Below are 26,686 nucleotides of genomic sequence, written 5' to 3' on the forward strand. Positions count from 1 at the left end.
ACAAAACCATAACTGTTTTTCATTTTTAAAATACTCAACATCCGTTTCCTTTAAATGAACACATTTAGCGTGCCAGAAGTTAAAGCATATTCCGCACTGAATTTTACTTAATGCTTCTTGCCGAGGGACAGGTTTCTGACATTCTCCACAACTCATGTCGAAACTTCGATATCTCGAAAGTGCTCAGAAGATTAAAGTAGGTTGGCAACACTTGCACGCAGAACTTGGTTTGTTTACATTGAACACAGCACACTATTTTTATGTATATAGCGGATAATTCTGCCTATATAATAATAGTTAAATGATTAACGTATTCTCAGTTACTTACTGCACAGTTTCTGTTCCTTTAAATAACAGCCAACACCATAATAACTACACAATTTTGTATTTCTGAAGCACTCGATCAAGGTAACTTCTATCTATCCATTCAGTTATAATACCAACACGTGAAATAAGAAATGAAACTGTTGTGTACAAATGATACAAAGTACTCTTATAAGTAATTTACTCAGTATTACTAACAATAGACAAACAGAATCGTAGAGATCAGGGCTATTATGACCTTTTATTACTGTATATCTATACGAGGCTGGCAAAACATACACATTTTTCAGGAAAGCAAATTTTAACCTTATGAATTAAATCTAAACGAGGATAACGAAACATGGTATGTCATTTTTACAGGAAAGCAAAATTCAACCTCATGAATTAAATTCATACGAGGAATGTAAAACACATGTCATTTTTACAGGAAAGCAAAGTGAAACCTAATAGATTAAATCTATACGAGGATGACAAAACATGTCACTTTTACAGGAAAAGCAAATTTCAAGCTTATGAGTAAAATTTTACGAGGATTGCAAAACATATGTCATTTTTACAGGAAATAAAATTTCAGCCTCATAAATTAAATGTATACGAGGATGGAAAAATATGTCATTTTTACAGGAAAGCAAATTTCAACATTATTCTATAGAAGGTGGCAAAACAAAATGTTATTTTTTTGGCTTTTTTTTTTCTTTACTTTCCGTTTTGGTAGTTAGTTTGTATGCTGGAAAATTTTGATAATAGCTTAAGAATTCTCTATGTAGTAGTATGTGTTTCGTTTTCATTAGTGAACTGAAAGTATTTTAAATCTAGTCCATAAGGTTGTAATTTGCTTGTCTGTACAAATGTACATATCATGTTTTGCTGTCTCACATAGATTTATGTTGTAACTGAATAAATAATGGGTACATACTATCATTTTATATGTAATTTATACAGTGTGTCCCACATAAAACCGGTACGCCTCACACTCGAGATTTAAGTTTAACAGCAACAATGAACTAACATTAAATAAATAATAATAATAACGTTAAACAGTCTGTTCATAAGAGATGCTGGCAGCTTTTGGTGGTCATGGCCATCCAGGCATCGCTAACTTCGTTTGATGACGTTACCAGCAACACACTGTAATTCTGAAAACGTGATGTTAATTTCTCTAGTGTGTGCGTGGGTTTTCTCGGAGTTCTCCCGTTTCCTCCCACTTTCTTCATTCCGCCATTTCATTCATTACTCATCATCACCGTCTCCTTTAGCCTAACTGGCATAACCGTGGGACGTAAAACTCAAGGATTTAATTTCATTTTTAATTTCTCTAGTAATGTTTCGTTTAAGATCGTCTATTGTGTGAGGATTGTCAGCATACACTTTGCTTTATGTAAATTTCCACAATCTCAAATCACTGTTCTAATGCGAACTGCCTCATTTCTGTCACAAATGTTCCTTGTTACCACAAAGTACTGATTCACAGTGCAACAGCTTAACAATACGAACTTCTCACAACTGACGCACGAACACACTGTTGTTGCACTCAACTTTCCGATAAAATGCACTGTAGCCAACTTTCGAGACAGTGTTGTCACCCCACAAGCAATTTAACTATAAAAATGATTAACCGGTACGTGAGGCAAACCATGTTTATGTGGGACACTTGTATTTTAGCATTAGATAAACCTAATCTTGATGAATGGAACTTCTTTTAGTTCTATTTTATTTTATATTCTTTTTCTACACTACGATATTTTACAATTGTAATTATATATGGTGTTTAACACTTAATTTTACACTTTATACTGGTATTGGACTTAAGTATATTAAATTACCTTATATTGCAATATATACGTGGCTAATACTGTTTCTAAACACTTCAAATATGTAATTCACTTAAATTATTATTCTTATTATTAGGTACACGACTTAACCGTGTCTACTATTAACGGCACATCTCCGGACAGCTGGCTTCGAAAAGATGTAGAATACCAACAAATTACAGGGAAGAAACTATTTCCAGATGGCATTCACCTTGTGAAACCAGCAAAACTTGAAGGATTACTGAACGGATTTAATTTAACGGAATTACGTGAGAATATTTTAACAGTTGACGGTGATCAAGTTATTGAAGGACATAAAACCGTTACTAATGTAATGGTAACACGGTAAGTGTTATTAAAATGTTTTGGGTAAAATATGGAGAATATGACTCTTTACTTAATTACTTATATCACTAATTTATTCATTCACTGGGAATACGAGTACTTACTTAATTACTTATACCACCAATTCATTCATTCAGTGGGAATTCGACTCCTTACTTAATTACTTATATCACTAATTCATTCATTCATTGAAAACACGACTCGTTACCTAATTACTTATATCACATTCGGAGTAATTTATTCGAAACTTTAACATTCTTTCTTCAGTTCCAAATGTTCAACTACACTTGCATAAGTAATAATACAATTACTATTTATCATTCAATGTAATCAATCGACAACAAAGTTGTAGACATAATAAGTAAAAACCATTGAAAAAAAATAAGTATAGAAGAAACTTCATTAGTTAGTATAGCCTATCTTCGAAACGTATCACTCTGCTATCCATCAAGTTAAATACATATTAACACACACATCACACTTATTTATTTCTTTATTCATTTACTTACTTACTTACTTACTTAATTTAGATTTTATTAATATTAAACCCAAATTAAAATTTTATTTTATCAAAATAATCATCCCCAAACAAAATTCATAATACATAAAATTAGCGACATTAAAAAAAAAAAAATTAAAAAAACTGCTAGATAGAGAAAAGGATGACGCACTAGAAGTTCGTTTCGTCCGGTAGATGTCAGCCACTGAAATTTTTTTCCTGCCATCTAACGGAGCGATGTGTAGCTTCTATCTTTATTTTAATAGTAGAAGATGGGATATGGATAGCTACCGTTAAATTCACCGTTATCCGTGAAGATGTTAACAGATTTACTTCATTAGTGAACTCGGCCGGGGTAATTGATCTAGTTATCTTTTGGAAAAAGAAAATTCAAAAATTAGTTTTCGTTCGTTATCGTGTAGAGTAACAGGTGGACGGACCTTCTAATAATTACAGGTCCTACTTGCGTGATCTTAATAAACTTCTCAGTACAAACTCTCTGTCTAATAGGGGGCGCGGTGGCTCAGTGGTAGAGCGTTCACCTCCGGTGCTTGGGGTCCCTGGTTCGATCCCAGCTTGCGCCGTGCGGACTTTGTGGTGGACAAACACCGTGCTCGTGGGTTTTCTCGGGGATCTCCCGTTTCCTCCCACTTTCTTCATTCCACCATTTCACTCATCTCTCATCATCACCGTCTCCTTTAGCCTAACCGGCACAACCGTGGGACGTAAAACTTAAAGATTTCATTTCATTTCATTGGGAGAGAGGAATTAAATGGCCATGTTTTTATTATGTTATATTCAGCACCGATGCGGTTTATATTACTTCCTGGAATCTGAGCTCGTTTCACCCGTTTGTGATTTTTTTATTTACGATTTTTTATTTACCCGTCTATGATTTTATTTAAATAAGATTCTCGTATTTATTTATTTATTTATTTATTTATTTTACAGTATCAATGCAGATGAGATCTGGTTTGAGGATTTGAACTGGAAAGATGTAATGACTATTAACAGTGATCAATATATTACGGGTAAGACAGTAATTAAAGGACCAGTAACAGTGAATGGAGATTTCATAGCACATAGCCTAAATGTTAGTGGAACCTTTGGTGGTTATGATTTAAATTCCCTCTTTGATGATATGGTGTTCAAAAATGGTAAGTATTATTTTCAGTTTTGTAATTTAGTGTATGATTTTAGAAGATAATGTTTTAGAAGCATTTATTATTATTATTATTATTATTATTATTATTATTATTATTAATAATAATAAAAGCAGTTGATTTTCGTTAATTCTGGATCAGTCTTTTAACACCAGAATCATAATGTCTGAGAATTTTGCTGCAAGCCAGTTCTTTTTCAGACATTGTCTCATAATTCTCGTTGAAACGTCTTTCCTGTGATTCTTCCGATCGGGAGAAGTTAAAAAAAAAAAAAAAAAAAAAAAAAATAGTCAAGTGAATACAGTTTAGTTTCTTTTTTCAACCGAAGTGCAGTTCTCATATAGAGGATGTGAATACAGTATAGTTTGTTTCTTCAACCGAAGTGCAGTTCTTATATAGAGGATGCCGACTTTTACGTATGATGGCTTGTGCCATAAATAACTCATCGTCCGCGGGAACTTGTGGAAAACACGCCCGATAAATAAATGATCAACCAGAACCCTCATTTCAAACAATTGAGAGTCGCTTGTCAAGTCCACGTGGAATATTAGTTGTCACAGTTCCAAACACTGTCCTTTCTGCTAGTGCTTAGCCGATTACTGGGTAACGTATATAGTGTTCTAAAATACATATATACTGAATTGTATATATTGAATATTTTATATATAATTAATATATGTAATACATATATATTGAATATTCTACTGAATTCTAGCAAAATGTGGATGCCCTGATAAGCCACAGTATTTGAAATGGAAATTAAAAACAGATACAGTGAGTCTTAAGACGTTGCAATCCGCAAGTGCGGTCGAAATAGGCATGGAGAGAAGGGATACTGTTGTAAAATTCAGCATGAGAACTTCAAAGACATTTGCTGAACTTCACTCCCTCCTATTGAGTGAACACACTATAGATGGAACAAAAGTTCACAGCACAACAGCGAATAAAAGTATCTGCTTGTGCAATATGGCGTGTATGTGTATAGTCAACTAACAGCAACACACCTGATAATAGTAAATAGTAGTTCCCTCGGTAGCATTTCGTAGGCCGTTGTAGTATGCTTCTGTGATTTGTGAACGCTTTCTGTAGGTCATCGGTCAATATCACCATCTGCGATTCCAAAACATAACATAATTTTGGTAGTTGGTTGTTGCATTTTATTCTTTTTCGTCTTTTCTTTTTTTGTTTGTTTGTGTAAAAAGTTCACTTTAGACGTGCTTCGAACTCCTAGGATCCTTCCCGTGAATACACTCTGGATATCTTCTTCCTCTCCTCAACCATACGGTGATGAGCAACATGGAAATTTTTAAAATTTTTCTCTTCCTTGAGAAAGCTGTTTTATTCTTTGATAACGTTTCTTCTTCGTAACTGCGTCTAGATATTCTATCCTTAGTCTTCCTCTTCCTGGTTTTCCTTCTACCCTTCCCTCTATCCCGAATAAGATGGGGAGCATGCTGTTTTTCTTTTTCCTATTATCTTCATGGTCTGTCGTCCTTCATTAGCTTCCTTTTGTACCTCTTCATTCCTTTTCCTTTCGGTCCATGATATGCGCAGTACTCTGCGCCAACACCACATTTCAAATGCTTCCAGCTTGGATATTTCAGCTTCTTTTCTCAGTGTCCACGTCTGTGATCCGTAAAGCGCCACGCTCCATACCAGTCTTAATAAATCGTTTTCGAATTTCCAACGACACATTTCTTGATGTTAGTAGTCCTCTTTTCCTATTGAATAATTGTTTAGTCTGCGCTATTCTAGAACTTACGTCTTTTTCACTTCTTCCACCCGAGGATATTAGACCCTAAATAGGGGTACGTCTTAACGTCCTCGATTTTCTCTCCCTCTAGCCATACGTTGCCCCTTCTTGTCCTACTCTTGTGCACTTGATCACTTTGGTTTTCTTCTTATTTATCTTCATTTTGCATTTTTTTTTTTCAGTTGGTCGTTCAGGTTTGAAAATGCATCCTGCAAATCCTTTTCGTTCTCTATCAGTGCTAGATCCTCTATTTAAATATAATGTAGTGTAGTTATGTACTGTTGAAAAAAAATAAATAAGTACAGAAATGAGCTTCAGTCTACAGTAACTTTCATTCAAATCTTAACTCATTGTCGGCATGTAAAATCTTATCAGATCACGAGCCAGTACATATTGCACCAAAGTAGAGTATCTTCCTTAGTTTTTAAAAGAAAGCAATGATCTGACACCGTTTAAAACCTCTTATATTAAGCTTTTATGTTTATTTTGGGGTTTTTCTTCATATCACTGATAGTTCTCTCGTTCTTTGTAATTGAATGTAAAAATTACATCGACAAAATGTAGTTTTTGTAATTTATGACACCGCTTTTAAACACACATGAACCAAATACATGATGTATTTAGCTTTTAATATAGTTTGGGATTTATTTTCAATGATCCGGTGCAAACAGTGTTTTTATCTTTATTCATTCACACGTTATAAAATTTTAAACATGTATAAGTAATTTCGCGCGGCCGCCATATTGATTTTACCATTACAGAAAAGTGTAGGGGTAGAGGGGAGGCAAACACCCAAGTTTATTTTCTTCCCTATATATGCAAGAATATATTCCAATAATCATTTCCTCCGTACAGTTGGGGGACGCGGTGGCTCAGTGGTAGAGCGTTCACCTCTGGTGCTTGGGGCCCCCGGTTCAATCCCAGCCCCCGCCAAGTGAACTTTGTGGTGGACAAACATCGTGCTCGTGGGTTTTCTCGTGGTTCTCCCGTTTCCTCCCACTTTCTTCATTCCACCATTTCACTCATCTTTCATCATCACCGTCTCCTTTAGCCTAACCGGCATAACCGTGGGACGTAAAACTCAAAGGTTTCATTTTCATTTTTAATTTTTTCCTCGGTACAGCGACTTGTACACAGAAGTACTGTTAGCGGCTGGATTATTTTGCTCGTTTCTATAATGCATAGTGTCATAGTTTAAAAAGTATTGAAAACAATGCACCTTTTCTTGAATGAATGCGTCCTGGACACATCAGTTTTGAAATGAATAATCAGTATCAGACTTGGAGTGATTTATATGTCTGTAGGCATTTAACTGAACATAAGATCTAGATCAAATATACTTAAAGTATCAAAAAGTGAGCGAAAATTAAATTTTTTAGTTGCTGCATTTTTAATAGCAACACAGCATCCCCCCTAAACACACACACAAACATTCACAAGTTCTGTGCACCAGACCCCAAGACTTCTTTTGTATGGATTTTTTACGTGCATCCTCCTTATCCAAAATCATTCAAGTTTTTCCCCTAGAAGAAGGAATTGACACGGTCAATCGTCCTGGGGTTTCGAAATTTGGATTCTGTGTAACAAAATACATCGAATCCATATTCTGGGGTCCACTATACAGACTTCTTTTGTATAGATTTCTTACGTGCATCCTCCTTATCCAAAATCATTCAAGTTTTTCCCCTAGAAGAAGGAATTGACACGGTCAATCGTCCTGGAGTTTCGAAATTTGGATTCTGTGTAACAAAATATATCGAATCCATATTCTGGGGTCCACTATACAGACTTCTTTTGTATGGATTTCTTACGTGCATCCTCCTTATCCAAAATCATTCAAGTTTTTCCCCTAGAAGAAGGAATTGACACGGTCAATCGTCCTGGGGTTTCGAAATTTGGATTCTGTGTAACAAAATACATCGAATCCATATTCTGGGGTCCACTATACAGACTTCTTTTGTATGGATTTCTTACGTGCATCCTCCTTATCCAAAATCATTCAAGTTTTTCCCCTAGAAGAAGGAATTGACACGGTCAATCGTCCTGGGGTTTCGAAATTTGGATTGTGTGTAACAAAATACATCGAATCCATATCCTGAGGTCTACTACACAGACTTCTTTTGTATGGATTTCTTACGTGCATCCTCCTTATCCAAAATCATTCAAGTTTTTCCCCTAGAAGAAGGAATTGATACGGTCAATCGTCCTGGGGTTTCGAAATTTGGATTCTGTGTAACAAAATACATCGAATCCATATCCTGGGGTCCACTATACAGACTTCTTTTGTATGGATTTCTTACGTGCATCCTCCTTATCCAAAATCATTCAAGTTTTTCCCCTAGAAGAAGGAATTGACACGGTCAATCGTCCTGGGGTTTCGAAATTTGGATTCTGTGTAACAAAATACATCGAATCCATATCCTGGGGTCCACTATACAGACTTCTTTTGTATGGATTTCTTACGTGCATCCTCCTTATCCAAAATCATTCAAGTTTTTCCCCTAGAAGAAGGAATTGACACGGTCAATCGTCCTGGGGTTTCGAAATTTGGATTGTGTGTAACAAAATACATCGAATCCATATCCTGGGGTCTACTACACAGACTTCTTTTGTATGGATTTCTTACGTGCATCCTCCTTATCCAAAATCATTCAAGTTTTTCCCCTAGGAGAAGGAATTGACACGGTCAATCGTCCTGGGGTTTCGAAATTTGGATTCTGTGTAACAAAATACATCGAATCCATATCCTGGGGTCCACTATACAGACTTCTTTTGTATGGATTTCTTACGTGCATCCTCCTTATCCAAAATCATTCAAGTTTTTCCCCTAGAAGAAGGAATTGACACGGTCAATCGTCCTGGGGTTTCGAAATTTGGATTGTGTGTAACAAAATACATCGAATCCATATCCTGGGGTCCACTATACAGACTTCTTTTGTATGGATTTCTTACGTGTATCCTCCTTATCCAAAATCATTCAAGTTTTTCACCCAGAAGAAGGAATTGACACGGTCAATCGTCCTGGGGTTTCGAAATTTGGATTCTGTGTAACAAAATACATCGAATCCATATCCTGGGGTCCACTATACAGACTTCTTTTGTATGGATTTCTTACGTGCATCCTCCTTATCCAAAATCATTCAAGTTTTTCCCCTAGAAGAAGGAATTGACACGATTGATCATCCTGGGGTTTCCAAATTTGGATTGTGTGTAACAAAATACATAGAATCCATATCCTGGGGTCCACTATACAGACTTCCTTTGTATGGATTTCTTACGTGTATCCTCCCTATCCAAAATCATTCAAACGTTTCCCCTAGAAGAAAGAATTGACACGATTGATCATCCTGGGGTTTCGAAATTTGGATTCTGTGTAACAAAATACATCGAATCCATATCCTGAGGTCTACTACACAGACTTCTTTTGTATGGATTTCTTACGTGTATCCTCCTCATCCAAAATCATTCAAATTTTTCCCCTAGAAGAAAGAATTGACACGATTGATCATCCTGGGGTTTCGAAATATGGATTGTGTGTAACAAAATACATCGAATCCATATCCTGAGGTCTACTACACAGACTTCTTTTGTATGGATTTCTTACGTGTATCCTCCTTATCCAAAATCATTCAAATTTTTCCCCTAGAAGAAAGAATTGACACGATTGATCATCCTGGGGTTTCGAAATTTGGATTGTGTGTAACAAAATACATCGAATCCATATCCTGAGGTCTACTACACAGACTTCTTTTGTATGGATTTCTTACGTGTATCCTCCTTATCCAAAATCATTCAAATTTTTCCCCTAGAAGAAAGAATTGACACGATTGATCATCCTGGGGTTTCGAAATTTGGATTGTGTGTAACAAAATACATAGAATCCATATCCTGGGGTCCACTATACAGACTTCCTTTGTATGGATTTCTTACGTGCATCCTCCCTATCCAAAATCATTCAAATTTTTCCTCTAGAAGAAAGAATTGACACGATTGATCATCCTGGGGTTTCGAAATTTGGATTCTGTGTAACAAAATACATCGAATCCATATCCTGAGGTCTACTACACAGACTTCTTTTGTATGGATTTCTTACGTCTATCCTCCTTATCCAAAATCATTCAAATTTTTCCCCTAGAAGAAAGAATTGACAAGATTGATCATCCTGGGGTTTCGAAATTTGGATTGTGTGTAACAAAATACATCGAATCCATATCCTGAGGTCTACTACACAGACTTCTTTTGTATGGATTTCTTACGTGTATCCTCCTTATCCAAAATCATTCAAATTTTTCCCCTAGAAGAAAGAATTGACACGATTGATCATCCTGGGGTTTCGAAATTTGGATTGTGTGTAACAAAATACATCGAATCCATATCCTGAGGTCTACTACACAGACTTCTTTTGTATGGATTTCTTACGTGTATCCTCCCTATCCAAAATCATTCAATTTTTTCCCCTAGAAGAAAGAATTGACACGATTGATCATCCTGGGGTTTCGAAATTTGGATTCTGTGTAACAAAATACATCGAATCCATATCCTGGGGTCCACTATATAGACTTCCTTTGTATGGATTTCTTACGTGTATCCTCCCTATCCAAAATCATTCAAATTTTTCCCCTAGAAGAAAGAATTGACACGATTGATCATCCTGGGGTTTCGAAATTTGGATTCTGTGTAACAAAATACATCGAATCCCTATCCTGGGGTCCACTATATAGACTTCCTTTGTATGGATTTCTTACGTGTATCCTCCCTATCCAAAATCATTCAAATTTTTCCCCTAGAAGAAAGAATTGACACGATTGATCATCCTGGGGTTTCGAAATTTGGATTGTGTGTAACAAAATACATCGAATCCATATCCTGAGGTCTACTACACAGACTTCTTTTGTATGGATTTCTTACGTGTATCCTCCTTATCCAAAATCATTCAAATTTTTCCCCTAGAAGAAAGAATTGACACGATTGATCATCCTGGGGTTTCGAAATTTGGATTCTGTGTAACAAAATACATCGAATCCATATCCTGGGGTCCACTATATAGACTTCCTTTGTATGGATTTCTTACGTGTATCCTCCCTATCCAAAATCATTCAAATTTTTCCCCTAGAAGAAAGAATTGACACGATTGATCATCCTGGGGTTTCGAAATTTGGATTCTGTGTAACAAAATACATCGAATCCATATCCTGAGGTCTATTACACAGACTTCTTTTGTATGGATTTCTTACGTGTATCCTCCTTATCCAAAATCATTCAAATTTTTCCCCTAGAAGAAAGAATTGACACGATTGATCATCCTGGGGTTTCGAAATTTGGATTGTGTGTAACAAAATACATCGAATCCATATCCTGAGGTCTACTACACAGACTTCTTTTGTATGGATTTCTTACGTGTATCCTCCTTATCCAAAATCATTCAAGTTTTTCCCCTAGAAGAAAGAATTGACACGATCGATCATCCTGGGGTTTCGAAATTTGGATTCTATGTAACAAAATACATCGAATCCATATCCTGAGGTCTACTACACAGACTTCTTTTGTATGGATTTCTTACGTGTATCCTCCCTATCCAAAATCATTCAAATTTTTCTCCTAGAAGAAAGAATTGACACGATTGATCATCCTGGGGTTTCGAAATTTGGATTCTGTGTAACAAAATACATCGAATCCATATCCTGGGGTCCACTATACAGACTTCTTTTGTATGGATTTCTTACGTGTATCCTCCCTATCCAAAATCATTCAAATTTTTCCCCTAGAAGAAAGAATTGATACGATTGATCATCCTGGGGTTTCGAAATTTGGATTCTGTGTAACAAAATACATCGAATCCATATCCTGAGGTCTACTACACAGACTTCTTTTGTATGGATTTCTTACGTGTATCCTCCCTATCCAAAATCATTCAAATTTTTCCCCTAGAAGAAAGAATTGACACGATTGATCATCCTGGGGTTTCGAAATTTGGATTCTGTGTAACAAAATACATCGAATCCATATCCTGGGGTCCACTATACAGACTTCTTTTGTATGGATTTCTTACGTGCATCCTCCTTATCCAAAATCATTCAAGTTTTTCCCCTAGAAGAAGGAATTGACACGGTCAATCGTCCTGGGGTTTCGAAATTTAGATTCTGTGTAACAAAATACATCGAATCCATATTCTGGGGTCCACTATACAGACTTCTTTTGTATGGATTTCTTACGTGCATCCTCCTTATCCAAAATCATTCAAGTTTTTCCCCTAGAAGAAGGAATTGACACGGTCAATCGTCCTGGGGTTTCGAAATTTGGATTCTGTGTAACAAAATACATCGAATCCATATCCTGGGGTCCACTATACAGACTTCTTTTGTATGGATTTCTTACGTGTATCCTCCCTATCCAAAATCATTCAAATTTTTCCCCTAGAAGAAAGAATTGACACGATTGATCATCCTGGGGTTTCGAAATTTGGATTCTGTGTAACAAAATACATCGAATCCATATCCTGGGGTCCACTATATAGACTTCCTTTGTATGGATTTCTTACGTGTATCCTCCCTATCCAAAATCATTCAAATTTTTCCCCTAGAAGAAAGAATTGACACGATTGATCATCCTGGGGTTTCGAAATTTGGATTCTGTGTAACAAAATACATCGAATCCATATCCTGAGGTCTACTACACAGACTTCTTTTGTATGGATTTCTTACGTGTATCCTCCCTATCCAAAATCATTCAAATTTTTCCCCTAGAAGAAAGAATTGACACGATTGATCATCCTAGGGTTTCGAAATTTGGATTCTGTGTAACAAAATACATCGAATCCATATCCTGGGGTCCACTATACAGACTTCTTTTGTATGGATTTCTTACGTGTATCCTCCCTATCCAAAATCATTCAAATTTTTCCCCTAGAAGAAAGAATTGACACGATTGATCATCCTGGGGTTTCGAAATTTGGATTCTGTGTAACAAAATACATCGAATCCATATCCTGAGGTCTACTACACAGACTTCTTTTGTATGGATTTCTTACGTGTATCCTCCCTATCCAAAATCATTCAAATTTTTCCCCTAGAAGAAAGAATTGACACGATTGATCATCCTGGGGTTTCGAAATTTGGATTCTGTGTAACAAAATACATCGAATCCATATCCTGGGGTCTACTATACAGACTTCTTTTGTATGGATTTCTTACGTGCATCCTCCTTATCCAAAATCATTCAAGTTTTTCCCCTAGAAGAAGGAATTGACACGGTCAATCGTCCTGGGGTTTCGAAATTTGGATTCTGTGTAACAAAATACATCGAATCCATATCCTGGGGTCCACTATACAGACTTCTTTTGTATGGATTTCTTACGTGTATCCTCCCTATCCAAAATCATTCAAATTTTTCCCTTAGAAGAAAGAATTGACACGATTGATCATCCTGGGGTTTCGAAATTTGGATTCTGTGTAACAAAATACATCGAATCCATATCCTGGGGTCCACTATATAGACTTCCTTTGTATGGATTTCTTACGTGTATCCTCCCTATCCAAAATCATTCAAATTTTTCCCTTAGAAGAAAGAATTGACACGATTGATCATCCTGGGGTTTCGAAATTTGGATTGTGTGTAACAAAATACATCGAATCCATATCCTGAGGTCTACTACACAGACTTCTTCTGTATGGATTTCTTACGTGTATCCTCCCTATCCAAAATCATTCAAATTTTTCCCCTAGAAGAAAGAATTGACACGATTGATCATCCTGGGGTTTCGAAATTTGGATTCTGTGTAACAAAATACATCGAATCCATATCCTGGGGTCCACTATACAGACTTCTTTTGTATGGATTTCTTACGTGTATCCTCCCTATCCAAAATCATTCAAATTTTTCCCCTAGAAGAAAGAATTGACACGATTGATCATCCTGGGGTTTCGAAATTTGGATTGTGTGTAACAAAATACATCGAATCCATATCCTGAGGTCTACTACACAGACTTCTTTTGTATGGATTTCTTACGTGTATCCTCCCTATCCAAAATCATTCAAATTTTTCCCCTAGAAGAAAGAATTGACACGATTGATCATCCTGGGGTTTCGAAATTTGGATTCTGTGTAACAAAATACATCGAATCCATATCCTGGGGTCTACTATACAGACTTCTTTTGTATGGATTTCTTACGTGCATCCTCCTTATCCAAAATCATTCAAGTTTTTCCCCTAGAAGAAGGAATTGACACGGTCAATCGTCCTGGGGTTTCGAAATTTGGATTCTGTGTAACAAAATACATCGAATCCATATCCTGGGGTCCACTATACAGACTTCTTTTGTATGGATTTCTTACGTGTATCCTCCCTATCCAAAATCATTCAAATTTTTCCCTTAGAAGAAAGAATTGACACGATTGATCATCCTGGGGTTTCGAAATTTGGATTCTGTGTAACAGAATACATCGAATCCATATCCTGGGGTCCACTATATAGACTTGCTTTGTATGGATTTCTTACGTGTATCCTCCCTATCCAAAATCATTCAAATTTTTCCCCTAGAAGAAAGAATTGACACGATTGATCATCCTGGGGTTTCGAAATTTGGATTCTGTGTAACAAAATACATCGAATCCATATCCTGAGGTCTACTACACAGACTTCTTTTGTATGGATTTCTTACGTGTATCCTCCCTATCCAAAATCATTCAAATTTTTCCCCTAGAAGAAAGAATTGACACGATTGATCATCCTGGGGTTTCGAAATTTGGATTCTGTGTAACAAAATACATCGAATCCATATCCTGGGGTCCACTATACACACTTCTTTTGTATGGATTTCTTACGTGTATCCTCCCTATCCAAAATCATTCAAATTTTTCCCCTAGAAGAAAGAATTGACACGATTGATCATCCTGGGGTTTCGAAATTTGGATTCTGTGTAACAAAATACATCGAATCCATATCCTGAGGTCTACTACACAGACTTCTTTTGTATGGATTTCTTACGTGTATCCTCCCTATCCAAAATCATTCAAATTTTTCCCCTAGAAGAAAGAATTGACACGATTGATCATCCTGGGGTTTCGAAATTTGGATTCTGTGTAACAAAATACATCGAATCCATATCCTGGGGTCTACTATACAGACTTCTTTTGTATGGATTTCTTACGTGCATCCTCCTTATCCAAAATCATTCAAGTTTTTCCCCTAGAAGAAGGAATTGACACGGTCAATCGTCCTGGGGTTTCGAAATTTGGATTCTGTGTAACAAAATACATCGAATCCATATCCTGGGGTCCACTATACAGACTTCTTTTGTATGGATTTCTTACGTGTATCCTCCCTATCCAAAATCATTCAAATTTTTCCCCTAGAAGAAAGAATTGACACGATTGATCATCCTGGGGTTTCGAAATTTGGATTGTGTGTAACAAAATACATCGAATCCATATCCTGAGGTCTACTACACAGACTTCTTTTGTATGGATTTCTTACGTGTATCCTCCCTATCCAAAATCATTCAAATTTTCCCCTAGAAGAAAGAATTGACACGATTGATCATCCTGGGGTTTCGAAATTTGGATTCTGTGTAACAAAATACATCGAATCCATATCCTGGGGTCTACTATACAGACTTCTTTTGTATGGATTTCTTACGTGCATCCTCCTTATCCAAAATCATTCAAGTTTTTCCCCTAGAAGAAGGAATTGACACGGTCAATCGTCCTGGGGTTTCGAAATTTAGATTCTGTGTAACAAAATACATCGAATCCATATTCTGGGGTCCACTATACAGACTTCTTTTGTATGGATTTCTTACGTGTATCCTCCCTATCCAAAATCATTCAAATTTTTCCCTTAGAAGAAAGAATTGACACGATTGATCATCCTGGGGTTTCGAAATTTGGATTCTGTGTAACAAAATACATCGAATCCATATCCTGGGGTCCACTATATAGACTTCCTTTGTATGGATTTCTTACGTGTATCCTCCCTATCCAAAATCATTCAAATTTTTCCCCTAGAAGAAAGAATTGACACGATTGATCATCCTGGGGTTTCGAAATTTGGATTCTGTGTAACAAAATACATCGAATCCATATCCTGAGGTCTACTACACAGACTTCTTTTGTATGGATTTCTTACGTGTATCCTCCCTATCCAAAATCATTCAAATTTTTCCCCTAGAAGAAAGAATTGACACGATTGATCATCCTAGGGTTTCGAAATTTGGATTCTGTGTAACAAAATACATCGAATCCATATCCTGGGGTCCACTATACAGACTTCTTTTGTATGGATTTCTTACGTGTATCCTCCCTATCCAAAATCATTCAAATTTTTCCCCTAGAAGAAAGAATTGACACGATTGATCATCCTGGGGTTTCGAAATTTGGATTCTGTGTAACAAAATACATCGAATCCATATCCTGAGGTCTACTACACAGACTTCTTTTGTATGGATTTCTTACGTGTATCCTCCCTATCCAAAATCATTCAAATTTTTCCCCTAGAAGAAAGAATTGACACGATTGATCATCCTGGGGTTTCGAAATTTGGATTCTGTGTAACAAAATACATCGAATCCATATCCTGGGGTCTACTATACAGACTTCTTTTGTATGGATTTCTTACGTGCATCCTCCTTATCCAAAATCATTCAAGTTTTTCCCCTAGAAGAAGGAATTGACACGGTCAATCGTCCTGGGGTTTCGAAATTTGGATTCTGTGTAACAAAATACATCGAATCCATATCCTGGGGTCCACTATACAGACTTCTTTTGTATGGATTTCTTACGTGTATCCTCCCTATCCAAAATCATTCAAATTTTTCCCTTAGAAGAAAGAATTGACACGATTGATCATCCTGGGGTTTCGAAATTTGGATTCTGTGTAACAAAATACATCGAATCCATATCCTGGGGTCCACTATATAGACTTCCTTTGTATGGATTTCTTACGTGTATCCTCCCTATCCAAAATCATTCAAATTTTTCCCTTAGAAGAAAGAATTGACACGATTGATCATCCTGGGGTTTCGAAATTTGGATTGTGTGTAACAAAATACATCGAATCCATATCCTGAGGTCTACTACACAGACTTCTTTTGTATGGATTTCTTACGTGTATCCTCCCTATCCAAAATCATTCAAATTTTTCCCCTAGAAGAAAGAATTGACACGATTGATCATCCTGGGGTTTCGAAATTTGGATTCTGTGTAACAAAATACATCGAATCCATATCCTGGGGTCCACTATACAGACTTCTTTTGTATGGATTTCTTACGTGTATCCTCCCTATCCAAAATCATTCAAATTTTTCCCCTAGAAGAAAGAATTGACACGATTGATCATCCTGGGGTTTCGAAATTTGGATTGTGTGTAACAAAATACATCGAATCCATATCCTGAGGTCTACTACACAGACTTCTTTTGTATGGATTTCTTACGTGTATCCTCCCTATCCAAAATCATTCAAATTTTTCCCCTAGAAGAAAGAATTGACACGATTGATCATCCTGGGGTTTCGAAATTTGGATTCTGTGTAAGAAAATACATCGAATCCATATCCTGGGGTCTACTATACAGACTTCTTTTGTATGGATTTCTTACGTGCATCCTCCTTATCCAAAATCATTCAAGTTTTTCCCCTAGAAGAAGGAATTGACACGGTCAATCGTCCTGGGGTTTCGAAATTTGGATTCTGTGTAACAAAATACATCGAATCCATATCCTGGGGTCCACTATACAGACTTCTTTTGTATGGATTTCTTACGTGTATCCTCCCTATCCAAAATCATTCAAATTTTTCCCTTAGAAGAAAGAATTGACACGATTGATCATCCTGGGGATTTGAAATTTGGATTCTGTGTAACAGAATACATCGAATCCATATCCTGGGGTCCACTATATAGACTTGCTTTGTATGGATTTCTTACGTGTATCCTCCCTATCCAAAATCATTCAAATTTTTCCCCTAGAAGAAAGAATTGACACGATTGATCATCCTGGGGTTTCGAAATTTGGATTCTGTGTAACAAAATACATCGAATCCATATCCTGAGGTCTACTACACAGACTTCTTTTGTATGGATTTCTTACGTGTATCCTCCCTATCCAAAATCATTCAAATTTTTCCCCTAGAAGAAAGAATTGACACGATTGATCATCCTGGGGTTTCGAAATTTGGATTCTGTGTAACAAAATACATCGAATCCATATCCTGGGGTCCACTATACAGACTTCTTTTGTATGGATTTCTTACGTGTATCCTCCCTATCCAAAATCATTCAAATTTTTCCCCTAGAAGAAAGAATTGACACGATTGATCATCCTGGGGTTTCGAAATTTGGATTCTGTGTAACAAAATACATCGAATCCATATCCTGAGGTCTACTACACAGACTTCTTTTGTATGGATTTCTTACGTGTATCCTCCCTATCCAAAATCATTCAAATTTTTCCCCTAGAAGAAAGAATTGACACGATTGATCATCCTGGGGTTTCGAAATTTGGATTCTGTGTAACAAAATACATCGAATCCATATCCTGGGGTCTACTATACAGACTTCTTTTGTATGGATTTCTTACGTGCATCCTCCTTATCCAAAATCATTCAAGTTTTTCCCCTAGAAGAAGGAATTGACACGGTCAATCGTCCTGGGGTTTCGAAATTTGGATTCTGTGTAACAAAATACATCGAATCCATATCCTGGGGTCCACTATACAGACTTCTTTTGTATGGATTTCTTACGTGTATCCTCCCTATCCAAAATCATTCAAATTTTTCCCCTAGAAGAAAGAATTGACACGATTGATCATCCTGGGGTTTCGAAATTTGGATTGTGTGTAACAAAATACATCGAATCCATATCCTGAGGTCTACTACACAGACTTCTTTTGTATGGATTTCTTACGTGTATCCTCCCTATCCAAAATCATTCAAATTTTTCCCCTAGAAGAAAGAATTGACACGATTGATCATCCTGGGGTTTCGAAATTTGGATTCTGTGTAACAAAATACATCGAATCCATATCCTGGGGTCTACTATACAGACTTCTTTTGTATGGATTTCTTACGTGCATCCTCCTTATCCAAAATCATTCAAGTTTTTCCCCTAGAAGAAGGAATTGACACGGTCAATCGTCCTGGGGTTTCGAAATTTGGATTCTGTGTAACAAAATACATCGAATCCATATCCTGGGGTCCACTATACAGACTTCTTTTGTATGGATTTCTTACGTGTATCCTCCCTATCCAAAATCATTCAAATTTTTCCCTTAGAAGAAAGAATTGACACGATTGATCATCCTGGGGTTTCGAAATTTGGATTCTGTGTAACAAAATACATCGAATCCATATCCTGGGGTCCACTATATAGACTTCCTTTGTATGGATTTCTTACGTGTATCCTCCCTATCCAAAATCATTCAAATTTTTCCCCTAGAAGAAAGAATTGACACGATTGATCATCCTGGGGTTTCGAAATTTGGATTGTGTGTAACAAAATACATCGAATCCATATCCTGAGGTCTACTACACAGACTTCTTTTGTATGGATTTCTTACGTGTATCCTCCCTATCCAAAATCATTCAAATTTTTCCCCTAGAAGAAAGAATTGACACGATTGATCATCCTGGGGTTTCGAAATTTGGATTCTGTGTAACAAAATACATCGAATCCATATCCTGGGGTCCACTATACAGACTTCTTTTGTATGGATTTCTTACGTGTATCCTCCCTATCCAAAATCATTCAAATTTTTCCCCTAGAAGAAAGAATTGACACGATTGATCATCCTGGGGTTTCGAAATTTGGATTCTGTGTAACAAAATACATCGAATCCATATCCTGAGGTCTACTACACAGACTTCTTTTGTATGGATTTCTTACGTGTATCCTCCCTATCCAAAATCATTCAAATTTTTCCCCTAGAAGAAAGAATTGACACGATTGATCATCCTGGGGTTTCGAAATTTGGATTCTGTGTAACAAAATACATCGAATCCATATCCTGGGGTCTACTATACAGACTTCTTTTGTATGGATTTCTTACGTGCATCCTCCTTATCCAAAATCATTCAAGTTTTTCCCCTAGAAGAAGGAATTGACACGGTCAATCGTCCTGGGGTTTCGAAATTTGGATTCTGTGTAACAAAATACATCGAATCCATATCCTGGGGTCTACTACACAGACTTCTTTTGTATGGATTTCTTACGTGTATCCTCCTTATCCAAAATCATTCAAGTTTTTCCCCTAGAAGAAGGAATTGACACGGTCAATCGTCCTGGGGTTTCGAAATTTGGATTCTGTGTAACAAAATACATCGAATCCATATCCTGGGGTCCACTATACAGACTTCTTTTGTATGGATTTCTTACGTGTATCCTCCCTATCCAAAATCATTCAAATTTTTCCCTTAGAAGAAAGAATTGACACGATTGATCATCCTGGGGTTTCGAAATTTGGATTCTGTGTAACAAAATACATCGAATCCATATCCTGGGGTCCACTATATAGACTTCCTTTGTATGGATTTCTTACGTGTATCCTCCCTATCCAAAATCATTCAAATTTTTCCCTTAGAAGAAAGAATTGACACGATTGATCATCCTGGGGTTTCGAAATTTGGATTGTGTGTAACAAAATACATCGAATCCATATCCTGAGGTCTACTACACAGACTTCTTTTGTATGGATTTCTTACGTGTATCCTCCCTATCCAAAATCATTCAAATTTTTCCCCTAGAAGAAAGAATTGACACGATTGATCATCCTGGGGTTTCGAAATTTGGATTCTGTGTAACAAAATACATCGAATCCATATCCTGGGGTCCACTATACAGACTTCTTTTGTATGGATTTCTTACGTGTATCCTCCCTATCCAAAATCATTCAAATTTTTCCCCTAGAAGAAAGAATTGACACGATTGATCATCCTGGGGTTTCGAAATTTGGATTCTGTGTAACAAAATACATCGAATCCATATCCTGAGGTCTACTACACAGACTTCTTTTGTATGGATTTCTTACGTGTATCCTCCCTATCCAAAATCATTCAAATTTTTCCCCTAGAAGAAAGAATTGACACGATTGATCATCCTGGGGTTTCGAAATTTGGATTCTGTGTAACAAAATACATCGAATCCATATCCTGGGGTCTACTATACAGACTTCTTTTGTATGGATTTCTTACGTGCATCCTCCTTATCCAAAATCATTCAAGTTTTTCCCCTAGATGAAGGAATTGACACGGTCAATCGTCCTGGGGTTTCGAAATTTGGATTCTGTGTAACAAAATACATCGAATCCATATCCTGGGGTCCACTATACAGACTTCTTTTGTATGGATTTCTTACGTGTATCCTCCCTATCCAAAATCATTCAAATTTTTCCCTTAGAAGAAAGAATTGACACGATTGATCATCCTGGGGTTTCGAAATTTGGATTCTGTGTAACAGAATACATCGAATCCATATCCTGGGGTCCACTATATAGACTTGCTTTGTATGGATTTCTTACGTGTATCCTCCCTATCCAAAATCATTCAAATTTTTCCCCTAGAAGAAAGAATTGACACGATTGATCATCCTGGGGTTTCGAAATTTGGATTGTGTGTAACAAAATACATCGAATCCATATCCTGAGGTCTACTACACAGACTTCTTTTGTATGGATTTCTTACGTGTATCCTCCCTATCCAAAATCATTCAAATTTTTCCCCTAGAAGAAAGAATTGACACGATTGATCATCCTGGGGTTTCGAAATTTGGATTCTGTGTAACAAAATACATCGAATCCATATCCTGGGGTCCACTATACAGACTTCTTTTGTATGGATTTCTTACGTGTATCCTCCCTATCCAAAATCATTCAAATTTTTCCCCTAGAAGAAAGAATTGACACGATTGATCATCCTGGGGTTTCGAAATTTGGATTCTGTGTAACAAAATACATCGAATCCATATCCTGAGGTCTACTACACAGACTTCTTTTGTATGGATTTCTTACGTGTATCCTCCCTATCCAAAATCATTCAAATTTTTCCCCTAGAAGAAAGAATTGACACGATTGATCATCCTGGGGTTTCGAAATTTGGATTCTGTGTAACAAAATACATCGAATCCATATCCTGGGGTCTACTATACAGACTTCTTTTGTATGGATTTCTTACGTGCATCCTCCTTATCCAAAATCATTCAAGTTTTTCCCCTAGAAGAAGGAATTGACACGGTCAATCGTCCTGGGGTTTCGAAATTTGGATTCTGTGTAACAAAATACATCGAATCCATATCCTGGGGTCCACTATACAGACTTCTTTTGTATGGATTTCTTACGTGTATCCTCCCTATCCAAAATCATTCAAATTTTTCCCCTAGAAGAAAGAATTGACACGATTGATCATCCTGGGGTTTCGAAATTTGGATTGTGTGTAACAAAATACATCGAATCCATATCCTGAGGTCTACTACACAGACTTCTTTTGTATGGATTTCTTACGTGTATCCTCCCTATCCAAAATCATTCAAATTTTTCCCCTAGAAGAAAGAATTGACACGATTGATCATCCTGGGGTTTCGAAATTTGGATTCTGTGTAACAAAATACATCGAATCCATATCCTGGGGTCTACTATACAGACTTCTTTTGTATGGATTTCTTACGTGCATCCTCCTTATCCAAAATCATTCAAGTTTTTCCCCTAGAAGAAGGAATTGACACGGTCAATCGTCCTGGGGTTTCGAAATTTGGATTCTGTGTAACAAAATACATCGAATCCATATCCTGGGGTCCACTATACAGACTTCTTTTGTATGGATTTCTTACGTGTATCCTCCCTATCCAAAATCATTCAAATTTTTCCCTTAGAAGAAAGAATTGACACGATTGATCATCCTGGGGTTTCGAAATTTGGATTCTGTGTAACAAAATACATCTAATCCATATCCTGGGGTCCACTATATAGACTTCCTTTGTATGGATTTCTTACGTGTATCCTCCCTATCCAAAATCATTCAAATTTTTCCCCTAGAAGAAAGAATTGACACGATTGATCATCCTGGGGTTTCGAAATTTGGATTGTGTGTAACAAAATACATCGAATCCATATCCTGAGGTCTACTACACAGACTTCTTTTGTATGGATTTCTTACGTGTATCCTCCCTATCCAAAATCATTCAAATTTTTCCCCTAGAAGAAAGAATTGACACGATTGATCATCCTGGGGTTTCGAAATTTGGATTCTGTGTAACAAAATACATCGAATCCATATCCTGGGGTCCACTATACAGACTTCTTTTGTATGGATTTCTTACGTGTATCCTCCCTATCCAAAATCATTCAAATTTTTCCCCTAGAAGAAAGAATTGACACGATTGATCATCCTGGGGTTTCGAAATTTGGATTCTGTGTAACAAAATACATCGAATCCATATCCTGAGGTCTACTACACAGACTTCTTTTGTATGGATTTCTTACGTGTATCCTCCCTATCCAAAATCATTCAAATTTTTCCCCTAGAAGAAAGAATTGACACGATTGATCATCCTGGGGTTTCGAAATTTGGATTCTGTGTAACAAAATACATCGAATCCATATCCTGGGGTCTACTATACAGACTTCTTTTGTATGGATTTCTTACGTGCATCCTCCTTATCCAAAATCATTCAAGTTTTTCCCCTAGAAGAAGGAATTGACACGGTCAATCGTCCTGGGGTTTCGAAATTTGGATTCTGTGTAACAAAATACATCGAATCCATATCCTGGGGTCTACTACACAGACTTCTTTTGTATGGATTTCTTACGTGTATCCTCCTTATCCAAAATCATTCAAGTTTTTCCCCTAGAAGAAGGAATTGACACGGTCAATCGTCCTGGGGTTTCGAAATTTGGATTCTGTGTAACAAAATACATCGAATCCATATCCTGGGGTCCACTATACAGACTTCTTTTGTATGGATTTCTTACGTGTATCCTCCCTATCCAAAATCATTCAAATTTTTCCCTTAGAAGAAAGAATTGACACGATTGATCATCCTGGGGTTTCGAAATTTGGATTCTGTGTAACAAAATACATCGAATCCATATCCTGAGGTCTACTACACAGACTTCTTTTGTATGGATTTCTTACGTGTATCCTCCCTATCCAAAATCATTCAAATTTTTCCCCTAGAAGAAAGAATTGACACGATTGATCATCCTGGGGTTTCGAAATTTGGATTCTGTGTAACAAAATACATCGAATCCATATCCTGGGGTCCACTATACAGACTTCTTTTGTATGGATTTCTTACGTGTATCCTCCCTATCCAAAATCATTCAAATTTTTCCCCTAGAAGAAAGAATTGACACGATTGATCATCCTGGGGTTTCGAAATTTGGATTGTGTGTAACAAAATACATCGAATCCATATCCTGAGGTCTACTACACAGACTTCTTTTGTATGGATTTCTTACGTGTATCCTCCCTATCCAAAATCATTCAAATTTTTCCCCTAGAAGAAAGAATTGACACGATTGATCATCCTGGGGTTTCGAAATTTGGATTCTGTGTAACAAAATACATCGAATCCATATCCTGGGGTCCACTATACAGACTTCTTTTGTATGGATTTCTTACGTGTATCCTCCCTATCCAAAATCATTCAAATTTTTCCCCTAGAAGAAAGAATTGACACGATTGATCATCCTGGGGTTTCGAAATTTGGATTCTGTGTAACAAAATACATCGAATCCATATCCTGAGGTCTACTACACAGACTTCTTTTGTATGGATTTCTTACGTGTATCCTCCCTATCCAAAATCATTCAAATTTTTCCCCTAGAAGAAAGAATTGACACGATTGATCATCCTGGGGTTTCGAAATTTGGATTCTGTGTAACAAAATACATCGAATCCATATCCTGGGGTCTACTATACAGACTTCTTTTGTATGGATTTCTTACGTGCATCCTCCTTATCCAAAATCATTCAAGTTTTTCCCCTAGAAGAAGGAATTGACACGGTCAATCGTCCTGGGGTTTCGAAATTTGGATTCTGTGTAACAAAATACATCGAATCCATATCCTGGGGTCCACTATACAGACTTCTTTTGTATGGATTTCTTACGTGTATCCTCCCTATCCAAAATCATTCAAATTTTTCCCCTAGAAGAAAGAATTGACACGATTGATCATCCTGGGGTTTCGAAATTTGGATTGTGTGTAACAAAATACATCGAATCCATATCCTGAGGTCTACTACACAGACTTCTTTTGTATGGATTTCTTACGTGTATCCTCCCTATCCAAAATCATTCAAATTTTTCCCCTAGAAGAAAGAATTGACACGATTGATCATCCTGGGGTTTCGAAATTTGGATTCTGTGTAACAAAATACATCGAATCCATATCCTGGGGTCTACTATACAGACTTCTTTTGTATGGATTTCTTACGTGCATCCTCCTTATCCAAAATCATTCAAGTTTTTCCCCTAGAAGAAGGAATTGACACGGTCAATCGTCCTGGGGTTTCGAAATTTGGATTCTGTGTAACAAAATACATCGAATCCATATCCTGGGGTCCACTATACAGACTTCTTTTGTATGGATTTCTTACGTGTATCCTCCCTATCCAAAATCATTCAAATTTTTCCCCTAGAAGAAAGAATTGACACGATTGATCATCCTGGGGTTTCGAAATTTGGATTCTGTGTAACAAAATACATCGAATCCATATCCTGGGGTCTACTATACAGACTTCTTTTGTATGGATTTCTTACGTGCATCCTCCTTATCCAAAATCATTCAAGTTTTTCCCCTAGAAGAAGGAATTGACACGGTCAATCGTCCTGGGGTTTCGAAATTTGGATTCTGTGTAACAAAATACATCGAATCCATATCCTGGGGTCCACTATACAGACTTCTTTTGTATGGATTTCTTACGTGTATCCTCCCTATCCAAAATCATTCAAATTTTTCCCTTAGAAGAAAGAATTGACACGATTGATCATCCTGGGGTTTCGAAATTTGGATTCTGTGTAACAAAATACATCGAATCCATATCCTGGGGTCCACTATATAGACTTCCTTTGTATGGATTTCTTACGTGTATCCTCCCTATCCAAAATCATTCAAATTTTTCCCCTAGAAGAAAGAATTGACATGATTGATCATCCTGGGGTTTCGAAATTTGGATTCTGTGTAACAAAATACATCGAATCCATATCCTGGGGTCCACTATACAGACTTCTTTTGTATGGATTTCTTACGTGCATCCTCCTTATCCAAAATCATTCAAGTTTTTCCCCTAGAAGAAGGAATTGACACGGTCAATCGTCCTGGGGTTTCGAAATTTAGATTCTGTGTAACAAAATACATCGAATCCATATTCTGGGGTCCACTATACAGACTTCTTTTGTATGGATTTCTTACGTGTATCCTCCCTATCCAAAATCATTCAAATTTTTCCCTTAGAAGAAAGAATTGACACGATTGATCATCCTGGGGTTTCGAAATTTGGATTCTGTGTAACAAAATACATCGAATTCATATCCTGGGGTCCACTATATAGACTTCCTTTGTATGGATTTCTTACGTGTATCCTCCCTATCCAAAATCATTCAAATTTTTCCCCTAGAAGAAAGAATTGACACGATTGATCATCCTGGGGTTTCGAAATTTGGATTCTGTGTAACAAAATACATCGAATCCATATCCTGAGGTCTACTACACAGACTTCTTTTGTATGGATTTCTTACGTGTATCCTCCCTATCCAAAATCATTCAAATTTTTCCCCTAGAAGAAAGAATTGACACGATTGATCATCCTAG

General features: G+C 36.8%; 1 protein-coding gene across 1 annotated transcript in view; it reads left to right on the forward strand.

The window, feature by feature from the left end:
* clos (closca) overlaps positions 1-26,686 on the forward strand; it is a 208,931-nt gene that overhangs the window by 129,072 nt on the left and 53,173 nt on the right. Inside the window, exons 16-17 of the mRNA XM_081737704.1 lie at positions 2,233-2,480; positions 3,931-4,136. Of these exons, the coding sequence (XP_081593830.1) occupies positions 2,233-2,480; positions 3,931-4,136 (454 nt within the window). The remainder of the gene's footprint in view (positions 1-2,232; positions 2,481-3,930; positions 4,137-26,686) is intronic.

This window comes from Thermobia domestica, chromosome 14 (genome assembly GCF_964235325.1).
Source record: "Thermobia domestica chromosome 14, izTheDome1.hap1.1, whole genome shotgun sequence".
Taxonomy (NCBI): domain Eukaryota; kingdom Metazoa; phylum Arthropoda; class Insecta; order Zygentoma; family Lepismatidae; genus Thermobia; species Thermobia domestica.